This window comes from Theropithecus gelada, chromosome 14 (assembly GCF_003255815.1).
Source record: "Theropithecus gelada isolate Dixy chromosome 14, Tgel_1.0, whole genome shotgun sequence".
NCBI classification, from domain to species: domain Eukaryota; kingdom Metazoa; phylum Chordata; class Mammalia; order Primates; family Cercopithecidae; genus Theropithecus; species Theropithecus gelada.
In genome coordinates, this window is record NC_037682.1 from 21015952 (window position 1) to 21037529 (window position 21578).

The 21578-nt window shown below is 53.3% G+C and overlaps 1 protein-coding gene across 2 annotated transcripts in view; it reads right to left on the reverse strand.

Moving 5' to 3' along the window:
- CD82 (CD82 molecule) overlaps nucleotides 1-21578 on the reverse strand; it is a 54608-nt gene that overhangs the window by 20329 nt on the left and 12701 nt on the right. The window contains exons 2-3 of one of the 2 annotated variants that reach the window (XM_025356066.1): nucleotides 12332-12413; nucleotides 5162-5244 (exon numbers count right to left, since the gene is read on the reverse strand). In XM_025356066.1, the coding sequence (XP_025211851.1) occupies nucleotides 5162-5224 (63 nt within the window). In that variant the 5' untranslated portion in view covers nucleotides 5225-5244; nucleotides 12332-12413. The remainder of the gene's footprint in view (nucleotides 1-5161; nucleotides 5245-12331; nucleotides 12414-21578) is intronic. The other variant, XM_025356067.1, reaches the window with a different exon arrangement.

The window sequence follows — 21578 nt, forward strand, 5'->3', positions numbered from 1 at the left end:
AAGGAAAATGAAGGTCAGGCGTGGTGGCTCACGCCTGTAATCCCAACACTTTGTGAGGCCCAGGCAGGAGGATCACTTGAGCCCAGGAGTTTGAGACCAGCCTGGGTAACACAATGAGACCTCGACTCTACAAAAAATTTTAAAAATTAGCCAATGTGGTGGTGCACGCCTGTAGTCCCAGCTACTGGGGAAGCTGAGGAGAGAGGATCACTTGACCCTAGGGAAGTCAAGGCTGCAGTGAACTGTGTTCATGACACGGCACTCCAGCCTGGGTGACAGGGCAAGACCCCCTCCTTCTGCCCCCCCATAAAGGAAAAAATGAATGAGGGGTTACAAAAAAGGATCCCAAGCCCAGGGATTCCCTGCCTCTCTCCCATCTACCAGGGCTGAGCTCACGTCCCCAGGTGGAGTCCCAGCCAAGATCCACCATCCCACAAAGCTGGCGAAGACTGGGCAAGTGCCTGCCATCTGGGCAAAGGTGCAGGTTCCCTTTGGAGGTGGGGGTGGCCCTGTGTCAGTCCACGAGGCTGGCCATTAGTGGGGGCCTGGACGGGACCCACCTGGTGGATGACCCATCTTGAAACTCCCACCTGTATCACCAGCCCTGGGTTCCCACCTCAGCCATCATCCCATAATCTCAGGTCTGAGGCCAGCAGCTGCCTTAGAGCCCTGAGCCTGGGGCTGGCCTGGGTGCAGGGTCTCTATCAGTCTCATTCTATCATTATGAAAGACCAGAGCCAGGACCGGCCCAAGGCACAAGGCACCTGCCTCAGGTATAACACATGAGGGAGCATCAAAAACTCAGGAATCAAGAGAAATAATATTTTGCAGCAATACTTTATTTATTTATTTATTTATTTATTTATTTATTTATTTATTGAGATGGAGTTTCGCTCTTTTTGCCCAGGCTGGAGTGCAATGACGCGATCTCAGCTCACTGCAACCTCCGCCTCCCGGGTTCAAGCGATTCTCCTGCCTCAGCCTCTTGAGTAGCTGGGATTACAGGCATGCGCCAGCATGCCTGGTTAATTTTTGTATTTTTAGTAGAGACGGGGTTTCTCCATGTTGGTCAGGCTGGTCTTGAACTCTCAACCTCAGGTGATCCACCTGCCTCGGCCTCCCAAAGTGCTGGGATTACAGGCATGAGCCACCACGCCCGGCCATGCAGCAATACTTTAAAAAGAAAATTAAGGGCCAGGTGCGGTGACTCAACCGTAATCCCAGCACGTTGGGAGGCCAAGGCAGGTGGATCACCTGAGGTCAGGAGTTCAAGACCAACCTGGCCAACATGGTGAAACCCCGTCTCTACTAAAAATAAAACAAATTAGCGGGGTGTGGTGGTGGGCGCCTGTAATCCCAGCTACTCAGGAGGCTGAGGCAGGAGAATCACTTGAACTCAGGAAGCGGAGGTTGCAGTGAGCCGAGGTCACCCCATTGCACTCCAGCCTGGGCAACAAGAGTGAGACTCCATCTCACAAAAAAAAAAAAAAAAAAAAAGGCCAAAAATCCATGATTAATGAACTATTAAACTTTTAAATAAAATGTTGACAGTATCAGTATTATTGATGTTTCCTTTTGCCCCAGGGCCCAGGTGGCTCGGTAGGGGTTTGCCTCTCTCCTGTTACCCTTGTACTTGCTGCCTTAAAGACCACTGTGGCTGATGACTACAACCACAAAGGGACAGTGATGACCCCATGTCTGCCCCCCAGTGTCTCCCACCAGAATCATCACTGAGGTATTATATGCCCTCTCCTCTCTCCCAGTGAGACGGGCCTTGTAATTGTCCTCATTTTATACACAGGGAATTTTATATGAGGCCTTGATTTTATCCATCAGGTACTGGAAACCAGATGGTGACAGGTGAGCTGTAGGGATATTTTGGATCCATCCTCGGCCTTCACTCAGAAAGCCAGTCTCGGGACCGAAAAGCCCCTGAGACACTGGGGAGGAGAAGGGTCTGCTGGAAGGTGGGTCCACCTTAATTTGCATAGCTGGGGGAAAGGGGGATTTCCAGGACCTGGGAGTTTGGTTCCCCAAGACTCCTGCAACCCTACTCAGCCCACCACCACCCCACAGCACAGCGAGGCAGGGGCCAGTGCTCAGGCCCACGTCTGCTCCCTCTGCACCTCAGACCCATGTGGGCAGAGCCCCTGCCCCGTTCCCTCCTGCATTCACAGGGTGGGACAGGAGGGAGGACAGCCCCCACCGAAAGGGAATGGGAGGCAGGACAGAAAATCCCCTCTGGGCACACATAATCCCAGGTAGATCAAAACCCCACACTACTCAGCTGGCTCCTCAGCTTGCCAAGAGGAACCCGGAGAGCAAAGTCCCCAGGGCTACCCGTTCAGTCCCTCTGCAGGTCTGATGACCCCAGCCTGATGGGCAGGTGTGGCTGGATCAGCCACGGGGCTGTGGCGGAGCCAGAGCCTGGCTGGACAGCCTACCAGAATGGGCAAGGCACCATGGCACCCGCTTTTTCTCTGTGAATCAAGACTGGGGCTGTGGGGCAGGCCCCATGTTAATCACTCCCCAGACCTTCTCCAGTCCCCAGATGGGACCCAGCCAGGAGGCAGGACCCTCAGAGCAGAGAGCTTCCTTCCCCAGCATGGCCGCAGCACCAGCGCCTCTGCATTCCCTTGGACCTGAGAAAAGTGGCAATGTGCTGGGGAGTCTGGAGTCTAGAGGAGTGTAGGCAAAGACATATAGGTGCACATGCACGCAGGCGTGAGCACACACAGCAGCCACGGGGATTTTTCCAAACCACAAATCCAACCACTTAACCCCTCCCGATGTGCATAAAACAAAGAGGCAGGCTGACCCAGTCTGTGCCTGGGGAGGCGCACTCTGCCTTCACTGGCTGGCCCCGCTGCCAGGATCCGCCTCTCCAAAGCCACACCCAGAACCCCAGAAAGCCTTTGCTGACCTCCATGACCAGGCCAAGAGCCTCATCTGCTTTCCAAAGAGCCTATCTGTTCCCAGTACCCCCAACAACTGCAATTTTTCATGCATTTGAGTAGTTATTTGATGGACGCCCACTGCTCCCTAGGACACAGGCTCCGGAAGTATAGCAATCAGGGCTCCTCCGCCCTGAACATCTGAAGATACTGAGGTGTCACATACACATTTGTTGAGGAGTAAACAAGCCCGTTGTGCCTCCTCCAGCTTTCCTTTTTCACTCTCACCCTCCTGTTATACAAGCTCCTCCTCTCCCCCTCCAGCCTCCTGATGGATCACCCTGGGCCCCAGTACACAGTTAACACCTGACTCCTGCCAGCCCCCTGGAAGAGCCAAAAGGAGGCCACACCCTGGCCAGAGAGCAGCTTTTCCAGTCCCTGGTTCCATAGGGCAGCCTGAGAGCAGGACAGAAAGGGACGCCCTGGCCGAAACCACCAACCTCACTCCCTTTCTCTACTGGGGTCTCCCCAACCCCCACTGCATGAAGGAAAGTTTCTCTATCCCTGAAACCCAAGCTCCGTGACCTAGTACTAGGCCAGAGCCCAGACCCATCTCTCTAGTCCCTAAAGCCCCCAGGAACAGAGCGACAGCGCTCCCCTTCTCCCCGACCCTCCAGTCCTGGCCTATTGGCCTTTATGCTGGGTCTCAGCCCAGACACCAAGTGCTTGCCAGGAAAAGTTTGGCTTTGCCTGCATGGGCAGCTGCTTCCCAAAGTCCCAGGGCAGCCAGGAGGGACCTGACCACCAAGCTGGGGAAGCCCAAGCCTGGCCTGGGGTGGGTTCCAGGCCCGGCTGCCATGAGCAGAGGGCCAGAGCCACAGTGGGGCCTCACAGGGTCCTCCAGGAGGGAGCTGGGGCCAGGGCCAGGGTGGACAAACAGCAAGGCAGGCAGTACCAGGGCTTCCTGTGTGTGTGCATGCATGTGTGCACACTTGTGTGCAGGTGCCAGGAACACACGTGTACATGTCTGTGCATTGGGTTAAAGTCATGAAGGGGAATTTTTTAATTTTTTTTTTTTGTAGAAAAACAGGGTCTTGCTATGTTGCCCAAGCTGATCTAGAACTCCTGGCCTCAAACAATCCTCCTGCCTCGGTCTCCCAAAGCACTGAGATTACAGGCAAGACCTACCATGTCTGGCCTGAAGGGGAATTTAGAATGATTCTTGTTTATTTCCCAAACTTCCCATGAACCATGTAACTTGTAATGTACCCCTCCCCCTAACAAGCAATTCATATTTACCGTAGAAAACTGGGAAAATACAGAGATGCCTAAAGAATAAAATAAAAATTCCCAAGAATTCCAACATTAACATTCAGAGGTATTTTCTTCTCCTCTCAAAAATACTCACTTTTTTATGAATATGTACATTTAAAACTTTGGATCATAAGAAACATCCTACTGTACAACCTGATTTTTTTTTTAACACTATCGGGTAGACCATCAACATGGAGAAGCCAGCGCCCCCAACGCTACTCCTAGGCTATGAAGTCCTCTCCAGGGCCCTGCCCCCTCACGACACACTCTCACACTCACACACACCCCACCATCCCGGCAACTCCAAGGCGAGAAGCGGTCCGTGCCAGGCCAGAGAGGAAAACCGAGGCCCTGGGAAGATCAGCGGTCAATGTCCACAGAGCTGACCTCTGGACGACCCATCTGCTGGGGTGGGTCTGGGGAAGGAGGTACGTGCCCTTCGCTAGCCCAAAGCCTGGCGTCCTGTTGGTCACTCTATGAGAGCTCAGGGACATACCTTCCCATGACAGGGATGGGGGTGTGATGGGGCAACTGGGGCCTCGAACTGTAACAGGTCAGTTCTTCACATGGGCAGGGTGGGGTCCAGGGCAGGACTAGAGAGATGCTAAGAGGCTTCTTCTAGCAGCTCCTGCTGTTGAGTTAGGGGGATGCCCAGGGGCTCTCCTCTCACTCCCCATACCCACCTCCAGCCCTGGCCAGCCCAGGCTTTGGGTGCTCTAGGAGAGGGGAAGGCCGGGTCAGGAATCTAGTGCTTTGTCAAAGGACCAGCTGGGAATGCCTGGGAATCTCCTTGCTACCCGCAGCAGGTTCCATTGGAGATAGTTCATCCTCAGTCCCCACCCACCAAATCCCCCCAGTCCGCGGCCCAGTCGGCTCTGGAAGGAGTCAGGCTGGGATGCCCCTGGGAGGAGAATCTTTTCGGAGGTGGTCAGGGCAGCACGGGACATACTTACAAAGAAGATCAAGTTGAAGAGGAAGAGAAAGTATTTGGTGACTTTGATACAGGCTGAGCCCATCCTGCCAGTCCTGGAGCTTCCTGGGGGAAGAGAGAAGGCAGGCAGGCCAGTGAGGGGATCAGCTCGGTCTGCCCTTGCAGCAATCCCAGGAGGTGGGTACTAACTCTGTCCCATTACAGGATGCAGAGGCCCAGAGAGGTTAGACAACTAGCCCAAAGCCACACAGCTAGGAAATGGGGTCCCACGAGTAGTCTCATGTGCCAGGCACCTGATGCTTGGCAGTTAGGATCTGGGTCAGCCACTGCACTGGGGTTGGGGCTGGTGGGAGCAAAATGACAGAGGGAGACCCTCACCCCTCACCTCCATGACCCAGGCTCTGAAACTTGCACAGATAGACTCTGTTGGAAGACAGGGGGCTAGGAAGTTAGTGATCCATTGACAGATACCCAGAGGTGAGACCTGTGCTTGTTCCACAGACTCCCTCTGGGACTAGGGGCTGGGAGTTGTGGGGTCTGCCAAGGTGAGAAGGGGAATTCTGGCTTCTCAGAAAATGGGTGAGTGTCCCGGCTTCTTACTACAAAGGGAATAAAAATGCATTGTAGAACACCCAACAAATACAGAAAAAACAGAAATCAAGCAAAATGTATCTCACCCCAGAGATTAAAAACTGGCATCATTTTAATAGCTATAATTCGTGTGTGTGTGTGTGTGTGTGTGTGTGTATGTGTATAACAAATGGTTCTAAACAAAATTGGGCTCATTCTGTATAGTGTTTTGTAGCCTGTTTTTTTCATTCTATGATCTTCACTCTCTGTATGTTGATTAAATGCTCTTCATAGTTTCATAAGCTGCATAGGCTTCCATCCTATTAGTACTTATTAACATTTGGGGGCTCACAGAGTCCCCCCAAAAATTCATGTGTAGTTAGCATTTTGTAATGCTAATAATTTCGGGGAGTTCGTGGGCCTCAGGAAACCCATTCAGGAACCCCAGTGGCCCCAGGTTAAAGTCCCAGATGTGGCCATCCCGTAAAGCATTTAACTGATACTCTAAGATCGGACACACAGGTTGTTTCCAAGTTTTCACAGTCTCCCCGATGACACAAGCTGTGCTTCTGAAATGACACAAACCATGCGTTGGCATGCTGTGCCCCCTCCACTCCAAAAGACCCCAGGCGAGGGGAGGGCCCCGGGAGGAAGAGGGAAGCTAGAAGCTGACTGTCCTCACCCTAACTCAGAGGCCAGAAAATCCAGGAGTGCCAACCGCCAGCCTTCAGACCCTGTGGGGCAAAGGGAGCCAGGACCGCCGGGCAGCTGGGGCCTGGACAGCTGGCCTGGGACAGCTGCATGGGCAAAGCTGGGCTGGGGGGGTGGAGGGGAAGGCACCAGGCCCACTTGTGTTTCCCTGCCTTATGGAGGGGGAAGGGCAGGCCACAGAGCAAAGGGAAAGGAAAGCCAGAGCCTGGGCTTCACTCCTTCTTCCTCCAGCACCGCTTGAAAGTCTTCAATTTCCCCAGCTACACACAGGTTCCCTACTCTTTTCTGGACATGCTAACCATCAACAATCCTCCATCCTCCTTGTCAAGTGGGAGCTCAGCTTCCACTTCACACATCTCCAGTGATGGGGAAGGTGGCTAATGAGGAGGGCGCATGACCTCCCAAGGGGTCCAGTCCAGTTTTCTTTCCTCTAACAGCTTTGTTAGAGGACGGTTTCTTTAAGTGCCTTTCTAAAGGGCAGATTTGGGAGGTATCACCTGAAGCAAAGCTGCCCAAGTTAGGAAAAAGCTGCCTAGGTGGTAGTGAGCTTCCCATCACAAGCGGCATGGAAGCAAGTCTAAAAAAATACTCATGGGGGATTTAAGTGCTACATAGGGAGATTAGACTAAATGGCTCTTCCAGTCTAGGGGGCTCCAAGGCCTGGATCTGAGAATTGCAGAGATGGCAGTGACTCAGGAGCCAGGGCAGTGCAGCCTGGGCAGCTCCCCAGACCTAGAGAGGAGAAAACATGACTCTCCTGTGCCCAGAAAGCCAGAGATCTTCGATGCCCAAACCCCGTCCTGGTCTAGGAGGGCCTCCTGGGGCTCTGCACTACGTCAAGGATAGCTATTGTTTTTCCTCTCTCTCACCTCCCAGCACAGAGCCTGACATACCGTAGGCACTTCACAAACTTCAGGAACAAGACAGCAAGAGAAGAGAGATTCTTTCCCAAAGCCAGGCGGCATCTGTTTTTCTTTCCTACCATGGATCTGCTGTGTTTCAGCCTGACCAGGTCTCCTTCTAGTAAACCACATGGGGCATGCCCCGAGAGACCAACCCAGGTTCAGTGCCTAAGCAGCAGTAGCTAAGCCACCCCTTCACCACAACAACATCCACTAACTGCAGTCCAGCAACTAACTATGCGTCTCGGCAACGGGGCCATTGGCATCCTTGTGAAATTGGAGAAGTGTGGAAACCGTTCTTTGGCAACCCTGAGTCAGATCCATGGTGTTGCAGTTTCAGAAAGTCCGGGAAAGGGGTTTCTACACTTTCCAGCTCACACGTCCTCTGCTCAGCCCCGCGGGGGGGCATTCAGCAAAGGGCAGCTTTTAGAAAAAGAGTAAGTATAGGCTGGGCACGGTGGCTCACGCCTGTAATCCCAGCACTTTGGGAGGCCAAGGCTGGCAGAACACCTGAGGTCAGGAGTTCGAGACCAGCCTGACCAACATGGTGAAACCTCATCTCTACTAAAAACACAAAATTAGTCGGGCGTCGTGGCGAGTGCCTGTAATCCCAGCTACTTAGGAGGCTGAGGCACAAGAATTGCTTGAACCCATGAGGCGGAGGTTGCAGTGAGCCGAGATTGCGCCACCGTACTCCAGCCTAGGCAACAGAGCGAGACTGTCTCAAAAACAAAAACAAAAACAAACAAAAATAAGAGTAAGTATGACGTCTGTAAGGAGAAGGAGTGGCCGCCAGGGATTAGCAACCACTACAAGTGGCCATTTTCAGACATCATCCCCCATCATCCTCACAACCAGCCCAGGAAGTGAGTATTTCTATCCCTGGCAGACCAGAGGCTCAGACAGGTTCAGTAACTTGTGCAAGTCACACAGCTCATAAGTGGCAGTGGTTTTCAGAGCCCAAGATCTTTCTTCTGTGAAGTGGTCCCTTCTGGGCAGTAGCTGGGATTATAAAGGGATCTCTAGGGATGGCTGGGTTTCCTTTGTCCAGTTAGGTGTAAGGATGAAAGGGCTGCTCAGAGGAGCTCTGCTCGGAGGGCAAGGAGGAAGCTGGGAAACCTCGTCACCAAGGCTGACGTGGCTGGGCTGGTATTCCCATGATATTCCAGATCCCCGGCAAGCTTGGCTGGTCCCTTGGTCACGCACACAAATTGTATCAGGCACTGGGCTAAGCTCTTCAGAACCTCTACGTGCAAATGGAGGCACAGAGGAGAGAAGGAGCCGCCCAAGGTCACAAGTAGGAGGACCGGCAAGGACAGGGCCCAGGCCGCCTGGCCCCTTACACCACCATGGGCTCCATCCCACACAGGAGGCAGCTGGGTGGGTCTGAATGCTGAAATGAGAGCCAGGCAGCCCAGTCAAGTGGGACAGACCCAGAGGTACCTGGACATCACCCGAGGGAGGAGAAGGTGCTGATAACCGGAACCGGGGATGGGCGGCTCCCAGGCACACTGGCCAAGATCCAGAAGACAAAGTCTTCCTGCCCTGCAAGTGCAGATGCTTCTGCCTTCAAAGTGACAGGGAGCAGAGGGTGAAGAACAGTCTCCACACTCAGCAGGAGATGGGCAATCCCACACAGACAAGGGAGTCAGCTCAGCCCGAGGCGGGGACATACCCAGCTCACCCATGATGGGCTGTGGCATCAACTTCAAGGAATCCACAACCACGCCCAAGGTTCAAGGAGTTCCCAAGGTTGAATTCAGAAGGCCAGGGGTTATGCCTGGATCTGCCCTCCCATACTGAGAGCGGAGTCTCAGTCTGCCATCCATGAGACAGAAATAAGGATTGGTGTGGAGCCAGGGTTGGTAAACTGCAGCCTGCAGACCAAATCCAGCCCCCCTGCCTGTTTTTTATATAGCTTCTGAGCTAAGAACAGATTTCTCTCTCTTTTTTTTTTTTTTTTTTAGACAGAGTCTCGCTCTGTTGCCCAGGCTGGAGTGCAGTGGCACGATCTCGGCTCACTGCAAGCTCCGCCTCCTGGGTTTACGCCATTCTCCTGCCTCAGCCTCCCGAGTAGCTGGGACTACAGGCACCCACCACCACACTCAGCTAATTTTGTTTTTGTATTTTTAGTAGAGACGGGGTTTCACTGTGTTAGCCAGGATGGTCTTGATCTCCTGACCTTGTGATCCGCCTGCCTTGGCCTCCCAAAGTGCTGGCATTACAGGCGTGAGCCACTGTGCCTGGCCCAGATTTCATATTTTTAAACAGTTAAAAAAAAAATAAAAAGATTCTTTAATGCATGAAAATTACATAGAATCTAAATTTCTGCACACAGCCATGCCTACTGATCTGTCTGGCCATTTACAGAAAAAGTCTGCCGGCCCCTGGTGTAGGGGATCAAATGGTGCACCCGCAAGTCTCTGTAAGAGGCAGCAAGGGTCACCAGGCGCGGTGGCTCACTCCTGTAATCCCAGCACTTTGGGAGGCTGAGGTGGGCGGATCACAAGATCAGGAGACCGAGACCATCTTGGCTAACACGGTGAAACCCTGTCTCTACAAAAATACAAAAATTAGCCGGGCGTGGTAACGGGCGCCTGTAGTCCCAGCTACTCAGGCGGCTGAGGCAGGAGAATGGTGTAAACCCAGGAGGTGGAGCTTGCAGTGAGCCGAGATTGCACCACTACACTTCAGCCTGGGCGACAGAGTGAAACTCCGTCTCAAAAAAAAAAAAAAAGAGGCAGCAAGGGTCAGGACCACCCTTGGCATGGGAACTTTGGAGAAAGAAAACAGTGGGGTGGCAGGAATTGATTGTGACTTAGAGAGAGAAGACACAGGATCCTTGAACAAGGGTTCAAATCCTGACTCTGCCAATGTGTGGCCACAGAGGAGGGACTTCCTGGGCCTCATTCATCTCCTAGGGGAGTGGAACTCCCAACTGGACTCCTGTCCTGAAGAGGGAGTGAGGTCAGCGCCTGGTACAGTCAGGACTCGGTGACCCGGAGCTGGGGCCGACGTCTGTATCATCATCAGTTGGCTCAGTACTTGCAGGAGAAGCGAGGGATGAAGATTTAATTTACAGATGATCTTAAACCAAAAGAATGTCCTCCAGTGTTATGCTTTCTTGTGTATACTTTTGGTAAACACTGCAGAGTCTGCTCAAGCTTTCCCGTGTTAAAAACACCGACAATTCAAGGGAATGAGATGCAAGCACATCTTATGGGAAACTTCCAGAACAGTCACAGAGAACCGTGAGCAGCAGGATGGAGGTACTGATCTTTGTTATGGTGGTGGTTGTTGTTTTGAGGCACTCTCGCTCTTGCTCTGTCACCCAGGCTGGAGTGCAGTGGCACGATCTTGGCTCATGGCAATCTCCGTCTCCTAGGGTCAAGTGATTCTCCTGCTTCAGCCTCCAGAGTAGCTGGGATTACAGGTGTGTGCCATCATACCTGGCTAACTTTTGTGTATTTAGCAGAGACAGGGTTTTGCCGTGTTGGCCAGGCTGGTCTTGAACTCTTGACCTCAGGTGATACACCTGCCTAGGCCTCCCAAAGTGCTGGGATTATAGGTGTGAGCCACTGTGCCCGGTGAGGTGCTGATCTTATGTTATACTTTACACCAGGTAAATTGACCATTTCTGAGCAACTACAATTTTAATTGACCAAATATATCATTTTATGCCAGATCAGTTTGTATAATAAAATTATTATATTAATATTTTGCCAACTTCTACTCATCATTTAACACTCATCTCCGAAATCATCACCTCCAGGAAACTTCCTACTCCAGCCAGCTTTGTCATCACTACCACTGCCAACCCCTGACCCCCAAGACACATGCTGGTTAGAGGCACTCCCTCTCTCCTTCCTTCCAGTGGCACTGGAGACCAGAGCAGCTCCATGAACAGGCTCTGGCATCAGGCTGCCTTGGATTTGAATGCAGTTCTAATGCCTCCTAGCTGTGTGACCATGGACAAGTGACTTAACCTCTCTGAGCCTCACTTTACTCATCTGTGAAGTGACAAAGAGAAAACCTATTTTGCAGCCTGGGTGCGGTGGCTGAAGTCTGTCACCCCAGCACTTTGGGAGGTCGAGGCAGGCGGATCACGAGGTCAGGAGTTCGAGACCAGCCTGGCCAACATGGTGAAACCCCTGTTCACTAAAAATACAAAAATTAGCTGGGCATGGTGGCGGGTGCCTGTAGTCCCAGCTACTCGGGAGGCTGAGGCAGAGGAATTGCTTGAACCCAGGAGGCGGAGGTTGCAGTGAGCCGAGATCGCACCACTGCACTCCAGCCTGGATGACAGAGCAAGACTCCATCTCAAAAAACAACAACAACAACAAAAAACCCAAACCCTACTTTGAAGATTTGTCCAGACATTAGATTAGATCATATGGGCAAAATGCCTGCCACATGGTCGGCTGTGGATAAATGGCAGTTCCTATAACGAAGTGCTGCACAGTCACTTTCTACTTGCCTGTCCATTTCCCCTGAGGACTGTGATACCTTGAAGGGGAGACTATGTTATTTATGAGAACAAGGCAGACTCCCAACAAACGTTGCCGAATGAAAGACTGGGTGGATGCAGGGATGGATGGGTAGGTAAGTGGACGAATGGATGGACAGACAGATGGAGGGACTGCCACAAAGAACACCAGGGCCTTCAAGTTCTCAGCCACCTGAAGGTAGTCTAAGATCCACTGCCCCTGAGTCTGCAGGGACTGTTCTCAGGCCTCTTCTGTCCTTGCCCACAGGGCAGGTTGCGGGTGTGTGAGGTGCTCAACCCCGGGCCAGATCTGAATGCCAGGACCTGCTGCTGAGCCTCCCCAGGGACCAGCACTCCAGAACTCTAAATGCTGTAGGAGTCAGAGAGGGGGAAGAAATGGTCCCTCCGTCCACCAGGTGGCTCAGACTGAACACCTGAGGGCCACGCTCGGTCTCCGCCTTCCTTGCCCCACAGCCCAAGCGTGTCCCCTCCAACCCACCACTCCTCTCGGCCCAGGACTTACCTTCCACAAAACCAGTGCAGCTGGTCACAGGACCCACGTCTGCCCGTGCCCACGTGTCGTCCACGCAGCAGCAGGGAGGACTCTGAAAAACACGGCCCAGATCTCGTCACTCCTGTCTGTGACTCTCCAAAGGTAATGTGGCTGAAGACATATTCACTATAAATCCAGGCTCCCTGTGCGGCCAGCGGGGCCCCGCCGGGGTTGCCACTCCTCTGTCCTCTTCCCCCTACAGGCTCACGTGGCCTCTTTCCTGTTGTCCTGGTATATCAGGCCCTTATACCCACCTGAGGGCCTTTACAAAAGGGTTTCTCTGCCAGAATTACTCTTTTCCCATATTTCCCCACAGGCCTTGGCTCGGAAGGCTGACATCCCTCCTCCCAAAGGCCACCCCTAAACACCCAATCTATTCAGAAGGCCTCAACTCCAGCTGCTCATTACAATCAATATAGGCCATGCCCAGGCCCCCTGCCCCAACCAAGTCATCAGGATCTCTAGGGGTAGGGCTGGGCTTCCCAGGAGACCCAAAGGAGCAGCCCAGGTTGACATCTGGGTTGTTACATGGCACCCTCACTGCAGTAGCCTATTTGTTCACTAGTGTGTCTGCATCCGCCACTAGAATATGGGCTCCTCAAGGGGAGGGGCTGCCCCTGTCCCACTCACCGTGTGTCCCAGAGCCCAGAACAGTGCCTTGTGTATAAGAAGCTCTCAGTGTGTGTTTTTAGGAAGCTGGAGAAAAAAGGGAGGTCTAGAGAGATTGGGAAAGATTTCTTAGACCAGAATTGATCCTGCAGCTGTAGGTTTCTAATCCTTAGAATGATATCGCTGGATTGGGGTAGAGATGGGTTGCTTCCCCCTAAGATAGGAATTTTTTTTTTTTTTTAGATGGAGTCTCGCTCTGTTGCCCAGGCTGGAGTGCAGTGGCACCATCTCGGCTCACTGCAAGCTCCGCCTCCCGGGTTCATGCCATTCTCCTGCCTTAGCCTCCCGAGTAGCTGGGACTACAGGCGCCCGCCACCACGCCTGGTTAATTTTTTGTATTTTTAGTAGATGGGGTTTCACTGTGTTAGCCAGGATGGTCTCAATCTCCTGACCTCGTGATCCACCCGCCTCGGCCTCCCAAAGTGCTGGGATTACAGGCGTGAGCCACTGCACCCAGCCAGGATTTTTAAATATATATGTATTTGTTGAGACAGGACCTCACTCTGCTCTGTTGCCAAGGCTGGAGTGCAATGGTGTAAACACAGCTCACTGCAGCCTAAACCTCCTGGGCTTAAGTGATCCTCCTGCCTCAGCCTCCCATAGAGTTGGGACCACAGGTACACTCCACCATGCCTGGCTGATTATTTTGTAGAAATGGGGTCTCACTTTAGTGCCCAGACTTGTCTCAAATGCCCGGGGTCAAGCAAGTATTTTAATCTCCTTTGGGTCAGAAAAGCTGACGGAAGCTGTGAACTCTCCCTAGAAAGATGCACACAGACGGGCAGGCACACGCTTCCTTCCAATTTCAGGAGGTCACAGACCCTGGAAAGCCCACCTGAGGCCAAGGTTTTCTCTGCCCCCATCTCCTAAATGCCCTAGAGTGGTGGTCCCCAGCCTTGGCTGCACACAGGAATTGCCCCCGGAGTTCTGAAAGTTATTGATGCCCGGCCCCCACTGCCAGAGACCCTGATGAGTTGTTCTGGGCTGCAGCCTGGGGATCAGGGTTTCTTCAGTTCTCCAGGGGGTTCCAGTATATTGAGACCCACTGCCGTGGCTCCATTCCTTACACAGGCCAGCCCCTCTGCTCCTCAGTGGGGTGCAGGTAGGTCTGGGGTTTCTGGTGCAGCAGCGCCTGGCCAGAGAGAATCTGCCTGGCACTCTGGCATCTGAAAAACAGTGTCACATGAAGCTCCCTGCACCATCTTCCAACCTGGGCTGCCTCAAGGCTCCTTCCACTCCAGTCTGTTACCCCAGAGCAATATTACTGTGCATGAGAAGACCTTTGAGATCACTGCACTTTTCAGAGGAGCCAGAGAGAGCAAGAGATGGCAGGTGGCACAGCAAGCTTGAGCTAAACATGAAGTAGAGATCTGAAGATTCCCAGTCCAGAGCTCCTTTCTCTACCTGCGGCCCTGTCCCTGCACACTGGGGCTCCCACATGGGAGGGATAAGAAACACTGGACTCAGAATCACAGAGATGGCCCTCGGCTCCACCCCTGGCTCTGCCGGGTATCTGCCACATGACCTTGGGAAACACTGCAGAGCTGCTCCCTTATCCACAGATGGGGATGCCAACCCAGCCCACCCACCGCAGGCATGAAGGTGAATCACCATCAGGCTAATGCATAGTAGGGCGCAATCTATGCTGGTGCCTGGCCCTCTCCTCCCACTCTCTCTGCCTGAAGGTGCCACATCTGCCACACCTTGCCAGCTGTGTAGCCTTGGGTGATCACCTTACCACTGTGCCTCAGCTTTCCCACCTGTAAAATGAACTAAATAATGGGTTGTGGTCAGGCTTAAAGAGTTTGTATCTATAAAGTGCCTGGTACCCAGTAAGTGTCAGATAAATGTTACCAACTATGGTGATGATGATGATCTGGAAAAGTTGTTGCTTTCCTGACCAACAGTCTGAAGCCCTCTGAGGCCTGATCTAGTCTCTAGCCATGTGCCCACCCTGGAGAGGCTCCATGCCAGAAGACGACCACTGCTGCTCCTGGGTGAGGGGCTGGTGAACAAGCAGGACCAGGCTGGGCCACCTAAGGAAGGAGGAGCCTCTGCCCCTAGCCTCCAGGCTGTGCCACTGGGAACTGCCTGAGACCCAGAGGTCCAGCCAGTTTGGTGAGTTGGGCATCCGATCCCGTGGGAGCTCAGTCTGCCCAGTCGGGCAGAAAGGGGAGTGAGAAAGCCTGGCTGGGCTATTGTGCCCTGGACGCCAGCCCATCCACAGGCACTCCACCTGCAAGCTGGGTTCTTGGCCACCAGCTCTCTGGTCCTCTGGACTTTGTCCTGATCGCCCATGGGAAGAGACTGGGCACAGACGGCTGTGTTTGTTTTCATGTTTGACAGGTGATGTGTTTCCTGAAACCCCCGCTGACACCAGTGCCTGGCTTTTTGACCTCTCACTATCTTATTTTTCAATCTCTGGTCTTACTCTTATTGTTGATATTAACCCCCACCCACCAGAAAAAAAAAATAGCTGCTACTCTGGGCAACAGGAGAAGAGTAAGCATAAGCAGGATGAGGGCCTCAGGTTTCCTTTAAGACCTAGGGTTCAGCCCAGCCACAGTGGCTCATACCTGTAATCCCAGCATTTTGGGAGGCCGAGGTGGGCAGATCACCTAAGGTCAGGAGTTCAAGACCAGCCTGACCAACATGGTGAAACTCCCTCTCTACTAAAAATACAAAAAATTAGCTGGGCATGGTGGCGGGTGCCTGTAATCTCAGCTACTCAGGAGGCTGAGGCAGGAGAACTGTTTGAACCCAGGAGGCAGAGGTTGCAGTGAGCTGAGATCATGCCACTGCACTGCAGCCTAGGCAGCGAGAGAAAACTCTGTATCAAAACAAAACAAAACAAAAAAACAAAAAAACAAAAACAAAAAAAAATCCTAGGCTTCAATCCCAGCTCTGCTTCCTCCTAGGTGTGTGAGCTTGAGCAAGCGAGTTATTAAACCCTTCTGAGTCCCAACATTCCCACCTCTAACCCCAAGATGCTGGTGGGATCCCCATCTCATGGGATTGTTGGAGGAGTAGGAAATGACACGGAAGGAGCTTTGCGGTCACCATCAGCTCCTCACCACACAGTGAGGAGATCCCGCCACTACTACCGCCACCAAGGTTGGAAGAAACACATCCAAATCAGACCTTCCCAGGAATCACGGGATTTCAGAGCCCAAAGAGCCTCCCTGTTTGTCTTAGAGATTAAGGAAGTGACCCTGTCACAGGATCCCATGAACCAGTGAGGCAGGCTCCCTCTCTCCTGAGAGAGCTGGGATTGACAGCTGACATTTGGGGAAAGGAGGCCGGGGTACAAGAGCAACACAGGCCAGCAGGCATTCCTGTATATTATGCCATTACCCACCGCATCCATGCAATCTCCATAACACCCTCACCTGCTGCCCAAATGAACAAGGTTTGGCGCAGCCCACCGTCCCACCCTTCCATACCTCTGCTGCCTGCTGCCTGATCCCCCAACCCTACCCCAGATCCCTGAGGCCTGACTCTCAGCTTCCTTTCAGGAAGGAAAAGAGCAGCTCCACCAATTGTGACCGGGACATTCCTTCAGTTTGGCTGATGAGGCTGACAGATGTGGCCCTTCTCAGGAGGTTATGCTTTGAAACCCTAGCAATGAGACTGGAGGGCCTTTAGGTAAACAAGGGGGCCACTCTGACAGGAGAGTGCAGAGTGGGAACCAGCAGATACCTTGAGCCCTCCAGCATTCCTGCCTGGACCCCACGCAGCCAAAGAATCAAGCTGAGGCTGAGCCATAGCCTCTGACCTCTTGCTTTCCACAGCCCCCTTGCTTGACTGTTTTTGGCTTCTTAGCCAGCTGCTTGGGCCCCAGACAGCCCCTACTCTCTCCCAATGCTAGGTGCCAAGACTCATGCACTCAGATTCACAGTGCCAGAATGGTCTTTGACATCACTAGCTCAGCCCACACTCCTCAGATGAAGAGACTGATGCCCAGAGAAGAAAACAAACCCCTACCCCCAACCCTTCTGGGGAATGTGCATGTTCAGTGTGTATGTTGGGGGATAGGGAGGGGACTGTGTAGGGCAGTCAGTGTGTCCCAGCCTGTTTGGCATCATGATACACGTTGAGAAGTATACCTATTTGTTCAGCTCACTGGGACGGACAGATAGAACTACATCTGGCTTGAGGTTACTAGCCTAGGGCTCTGTTCTCAAGGGCTCCAGAGATAACCATCTCGACAGCTCATTGATCGGAAAGCTCTAACCTAAAGGGATATTTAGGAGCTAAAGAGAGCCTGCAAGAAGCCTCAGATTCCAGAGGACCTGACAACAGGATTCCCAGGTGGGCTCTCAGGGGCCAGCCACCTTTTGAGGCCCTCTCCCCAGTGCCACAACTAGGGGCAGTTAAATAATGGGCCCTGAGAGAGACCTAAATTCCAAATCTCATTTCTCAGTATCCACGTGACCTCTGGCAAGCTGCCTGCCTGCATTGAGCCTCAGCATTCTCATCTGTAAAATAGGCTATCTAGAACCCTCCAAGAGGAAACCAGAATCAGCGTGCCAAACCCAAGGTTGTCAGCATGACAGAGACAGAGGATTCTGGGAAGAGGTCCTGTTAGGTCCCACAGCAAGGAAGTTGCATAAAGATTGTCCCTTGAGGCATAGGATGGACACAGGGTTCCTGCAGACTGCCCCAGGGAGGTCACCACCACCAAGAACTTGAAATGAGGTTGGGCAGAGGGAAGACCTAGGGGCAAAAGGAACATTCATGAAAGCATCCACAATGGGAGTGTTGCTTCACTGATCTTATCTCATTCAGCCCCCAAACCCCAGGCAGGATCACTGGGATTCAGGAGGGTGGCAGCACTGGCCCCGGTCACACAGGGGACAGTGGTGCAGCTGAGCTCTGCCCTCCAGACTCTCTGACTCTGGAGTTCAATACCCTACTGACTTTGTGACATTGCTTCCCACCACCAAGGCAATCGCAAGGCAGGCAGCGGGGGTCACTGCAGCCAGGTATTAAAGGGGCAAAGCCTTGGTCCCAGGACTGTAAAATCAGAGCATCCAGAGGTGAGGCCAGGCACCTGCAGGTTTAGCAAACACACAGCATTTCAGAATTCTCTCCCTCCACCAGCCAGCCATGAAGGAGGTGGACACAGAGGGCCGAGCTGAAACAGCAGGACATGAAACCAACCAGTCCTAGCCCTCAGAGGGGACCTCATAGGGCACACTGTCCTCTCAGAATACACAGCTCATGATCCAGAGGCCCTGAGGGGCTGCCCTCCCAGGGGCCTCCCAAGTGGCCCTTCTGTGTTCAGTTTCTCTCCTGAGCCACCATGCACTGCAGTTCACCGAATCCCCACTCCAGGTTGGCCCAGAGCTGGAGTGAAACAGGAAACAGATGACTCCAACTCATCCCTGCCCTCAGGGAGCACCCAGTCCAGACAGGCACAGACATGAACGTGAGCAATTATACAAAGCAGCCTGCTGACTCCATCTCCCTCCGAAGGACAAAAGGGGCTCTCTAGAACACAGACTCAAGTGTTTAACAATGACAAATGCGAACATGTTTGCATGATTACTAGCTAGACATTGTGCCAAGCCCTTCACGTGGCTCAGTTTATCCCTGCAATGATCCTATGAGATAAGTACTGTTCATCACCCCTCTATATGGTTGCAGAAACTGAGACTCAGGGTGGTCAAGGGCCTTGCCCAAGGTCACCTTGCTGGTAGGGCAGAGAGTTGAACCCCAACAGTCTGACCCTCCCAGAGCCCCTGAGCTTTGTTGTCACACCATGCTGCCTGCAGAAACAAAGTTGTAAATGACAGGTAATGAAAATTACCCCACCAAGGCCCAGCCTAGATTAATTGAGCTTTATGGCCCAGCTTCCAAACCCAACCAACTGAAGACACTCTGGGGCGACACTAGGCCCCAGTGACCAGCTTGCACACTGATCCCAGAGCCTAGCCAGCTACAGTAGGTGGCTAACAAAAGGGTGTGGGCCCTGAGTAGGGTGATTAGAGAGAGGGATAGGGACTCTAATCAGGGACCCCACATGGCAGCAGGCAAGCCTTTTGTCACATCGTACCCTCCCCAGGCACTGAGCTCAGGAAGGTAGAAACAGGGCTGCTGAAATGCTACCTCCTCGAGGCAGCCTTTCCAAAACATTCTCCAGCACAGACTTTCAGGCATCACCATATGGCAGCCCTAATTATCTCATCATGAGAATTTAGGATAGACATCAGACAGGCATAGGTTCAAACTCTGGTTCTGTTTATTTACCCTTTTTATTGAGACAGAGTCTCACTCTATCGCCGAGGCTGGAGTGCAGTGGCATGATCTCGGCTCACTGCAACCTCTGCCTCCCGGGTTCAAGAGATTCTCCTGCCTCAGCCTCCCATGTAGGCAGGATTACAGGCACACACCACCACATCTGGCTAATTTTTGTATTTTTAGTAGAGACAGGTTTCACCACGTAGACCAGGCTGGTCTTGAACTCCTGATCTCAAGCGATCCACCCATCTCAGTCTCCCAAAGTGCTGGGTGGGATTATGGCATGAGCCACTGCGCCTGGCCCTTTCCCAACTGTCATTTAACTTTTCCGAGCTTCAATTCCTTCATCTGTCCAATGGGCTGATCCTTCCTGCCTCCCAAGGCTTAGTTCTCAGTACTCTGCAGGCCTTTAGGAGTATTTGATGGGCAGAGAGGAGAGTAAGTGAGGCACAGTGAAGGCAAAGTGATGCACATAGGTACAGGGACTCTGTCTGCACAGATGCTTGGGTGAAAGCACAGAGACACGGGCCAGGGGTGGAGGGTAGGGGTAGGGGTAACTCCAAGAACTTGGGGGTAGGGGGTCTTCTTGGCTGAGAGCTAGCTGAAGGCAGCGCAGCCCAGGTGAGGAGAAGGCAGGGCAGGGCTCTGTGGGGTCTCAGCCCTCTCTGAAGTTCTTCTCCCTCAGCTGTTTCTTCCCTTCTGTGGGGGTCCCTATCTCTGTCTGTGGCTCCCTGGAGCCATCCCCTCTTCCTTGTCACTCCCTGTTTCTGCCATCATCTAAGTCTCTCCCTTTAACATCCCGAGAGCCTTGGAATACCCAGTGTCCGGGGCAACCTCATCCAGCCCACAGGCCCCAATCTCTAGCCTACTGAGCCCTCCCCATGACAGGAGCCCAGCTCCTGCAAGGGGTGGCTCTGAGAGACCCACTTCCATGGTCTACTGCAGAGATCTGGGCCCGCCGAGGCGGGAATAAAGGGGTTGTGCTTCCCACAGAGGGCCCCTGGTTCCCAGGCAGAGAAGCAGCCATTTAAGCAGCCCAGACCCTTGGCAGCTCCAGCAGGAACGCTGGTAACAAAAGGAAACCGGCATGGGCCTGTCAGGCCTCCCTCCCCAGGGCTCCCTGGGCCTCTCCTCTGGGTTTGCTAGGGGAGCCTGTGGTGAGGCCGGCCTGGGAGCGCAGGCCCTGCTGACCCAGGAGGACCCCACACCCACCCCTGGAGCCAGGCCAGCTCCCCAGCTCCTGCTCTGGGGTCACCCCAGAGACTGCACTGCATGTTCCGTCTCCCCCTGTTTTGTAGCCAAGAGTCCTGTTTCCTCTGTGCCTCCCAAGGAATGGGCCCACCCTCTAGCCTCCCCTACCCTGCCCTCTCCCTACCTCCCATTCACAAAGACCCTTCCCCAGCACGTCTTTCTCAGCCTCGGCCTCCCTGAGATTCTAGGAGCGGCAGCACTGTGCCCTGGGAAAAAACCCAGTCCCCCACCAAACGTGATTCCTGAGCAGGCTGCTGGCCAGGCCTTTACGATGAGAAAGGGCACGGCAGTGCTCTGAGCCAGCCACTCTGAGCCCCCTAAGGAAGCTGAGGCAGACAGAAGGGACCTGACCTCAGCCCACAGCAGCTAACACAAAATGAACATCTGGGTCCCAAACAGCCCCATCCAATCCCTTCCACTAGAGCAACTCAGGGCCATGGGGAGGAAGAGAGAAGGGGAACGAGCCCAGCCAGCTTTAGGCTGTAATCAATCACTCCCCTTCTCCAAACCTCAGCTTACCTATCTGTGCAGTGAGGACAGTCCCTATGCCAGCTCCTAATGCAGGGTGGAAATCTGGGACCCCATCCCCGCTGGCCCAGTCGTGAACCTAGCCCTCTGCCAGCCTCTCCTCTTCCCAGGGCCAACCAACTTTCCATTGCTGATGGACTTAGCCAAGAATTTGGCATCCAGTGAGAGCTGGGGCAGGCAGAGAGGGTAGTGAGTCCGGCTGTGGGCCTTGGGCGCGTTCCCCTCTCTGGGTAGTAATGGTTCATTCCTGTCCTAGAGGGAGGCGTGTGGTTTGGGGAGTAAAACGCTCTAGCACAATAAAGGGAAGTGTGGTGATCATTATCACCATGAGAAGGTCCTGGGCCACACGGAGCTAGAAAGGGGGTGTATAGATGTACAGACAAGTGAGAAGGAAAGGTGCTAGGTGCTATAGGAAGTGGTCTGTCCCCAGGGGCCAGGAATGGGACATACGGCAACACCATCGTGGTCTCAGATAGAACCAGGCAGGGCCTCACACCTGGGCTGGCTCCCTGGCTCTCTTCCCACA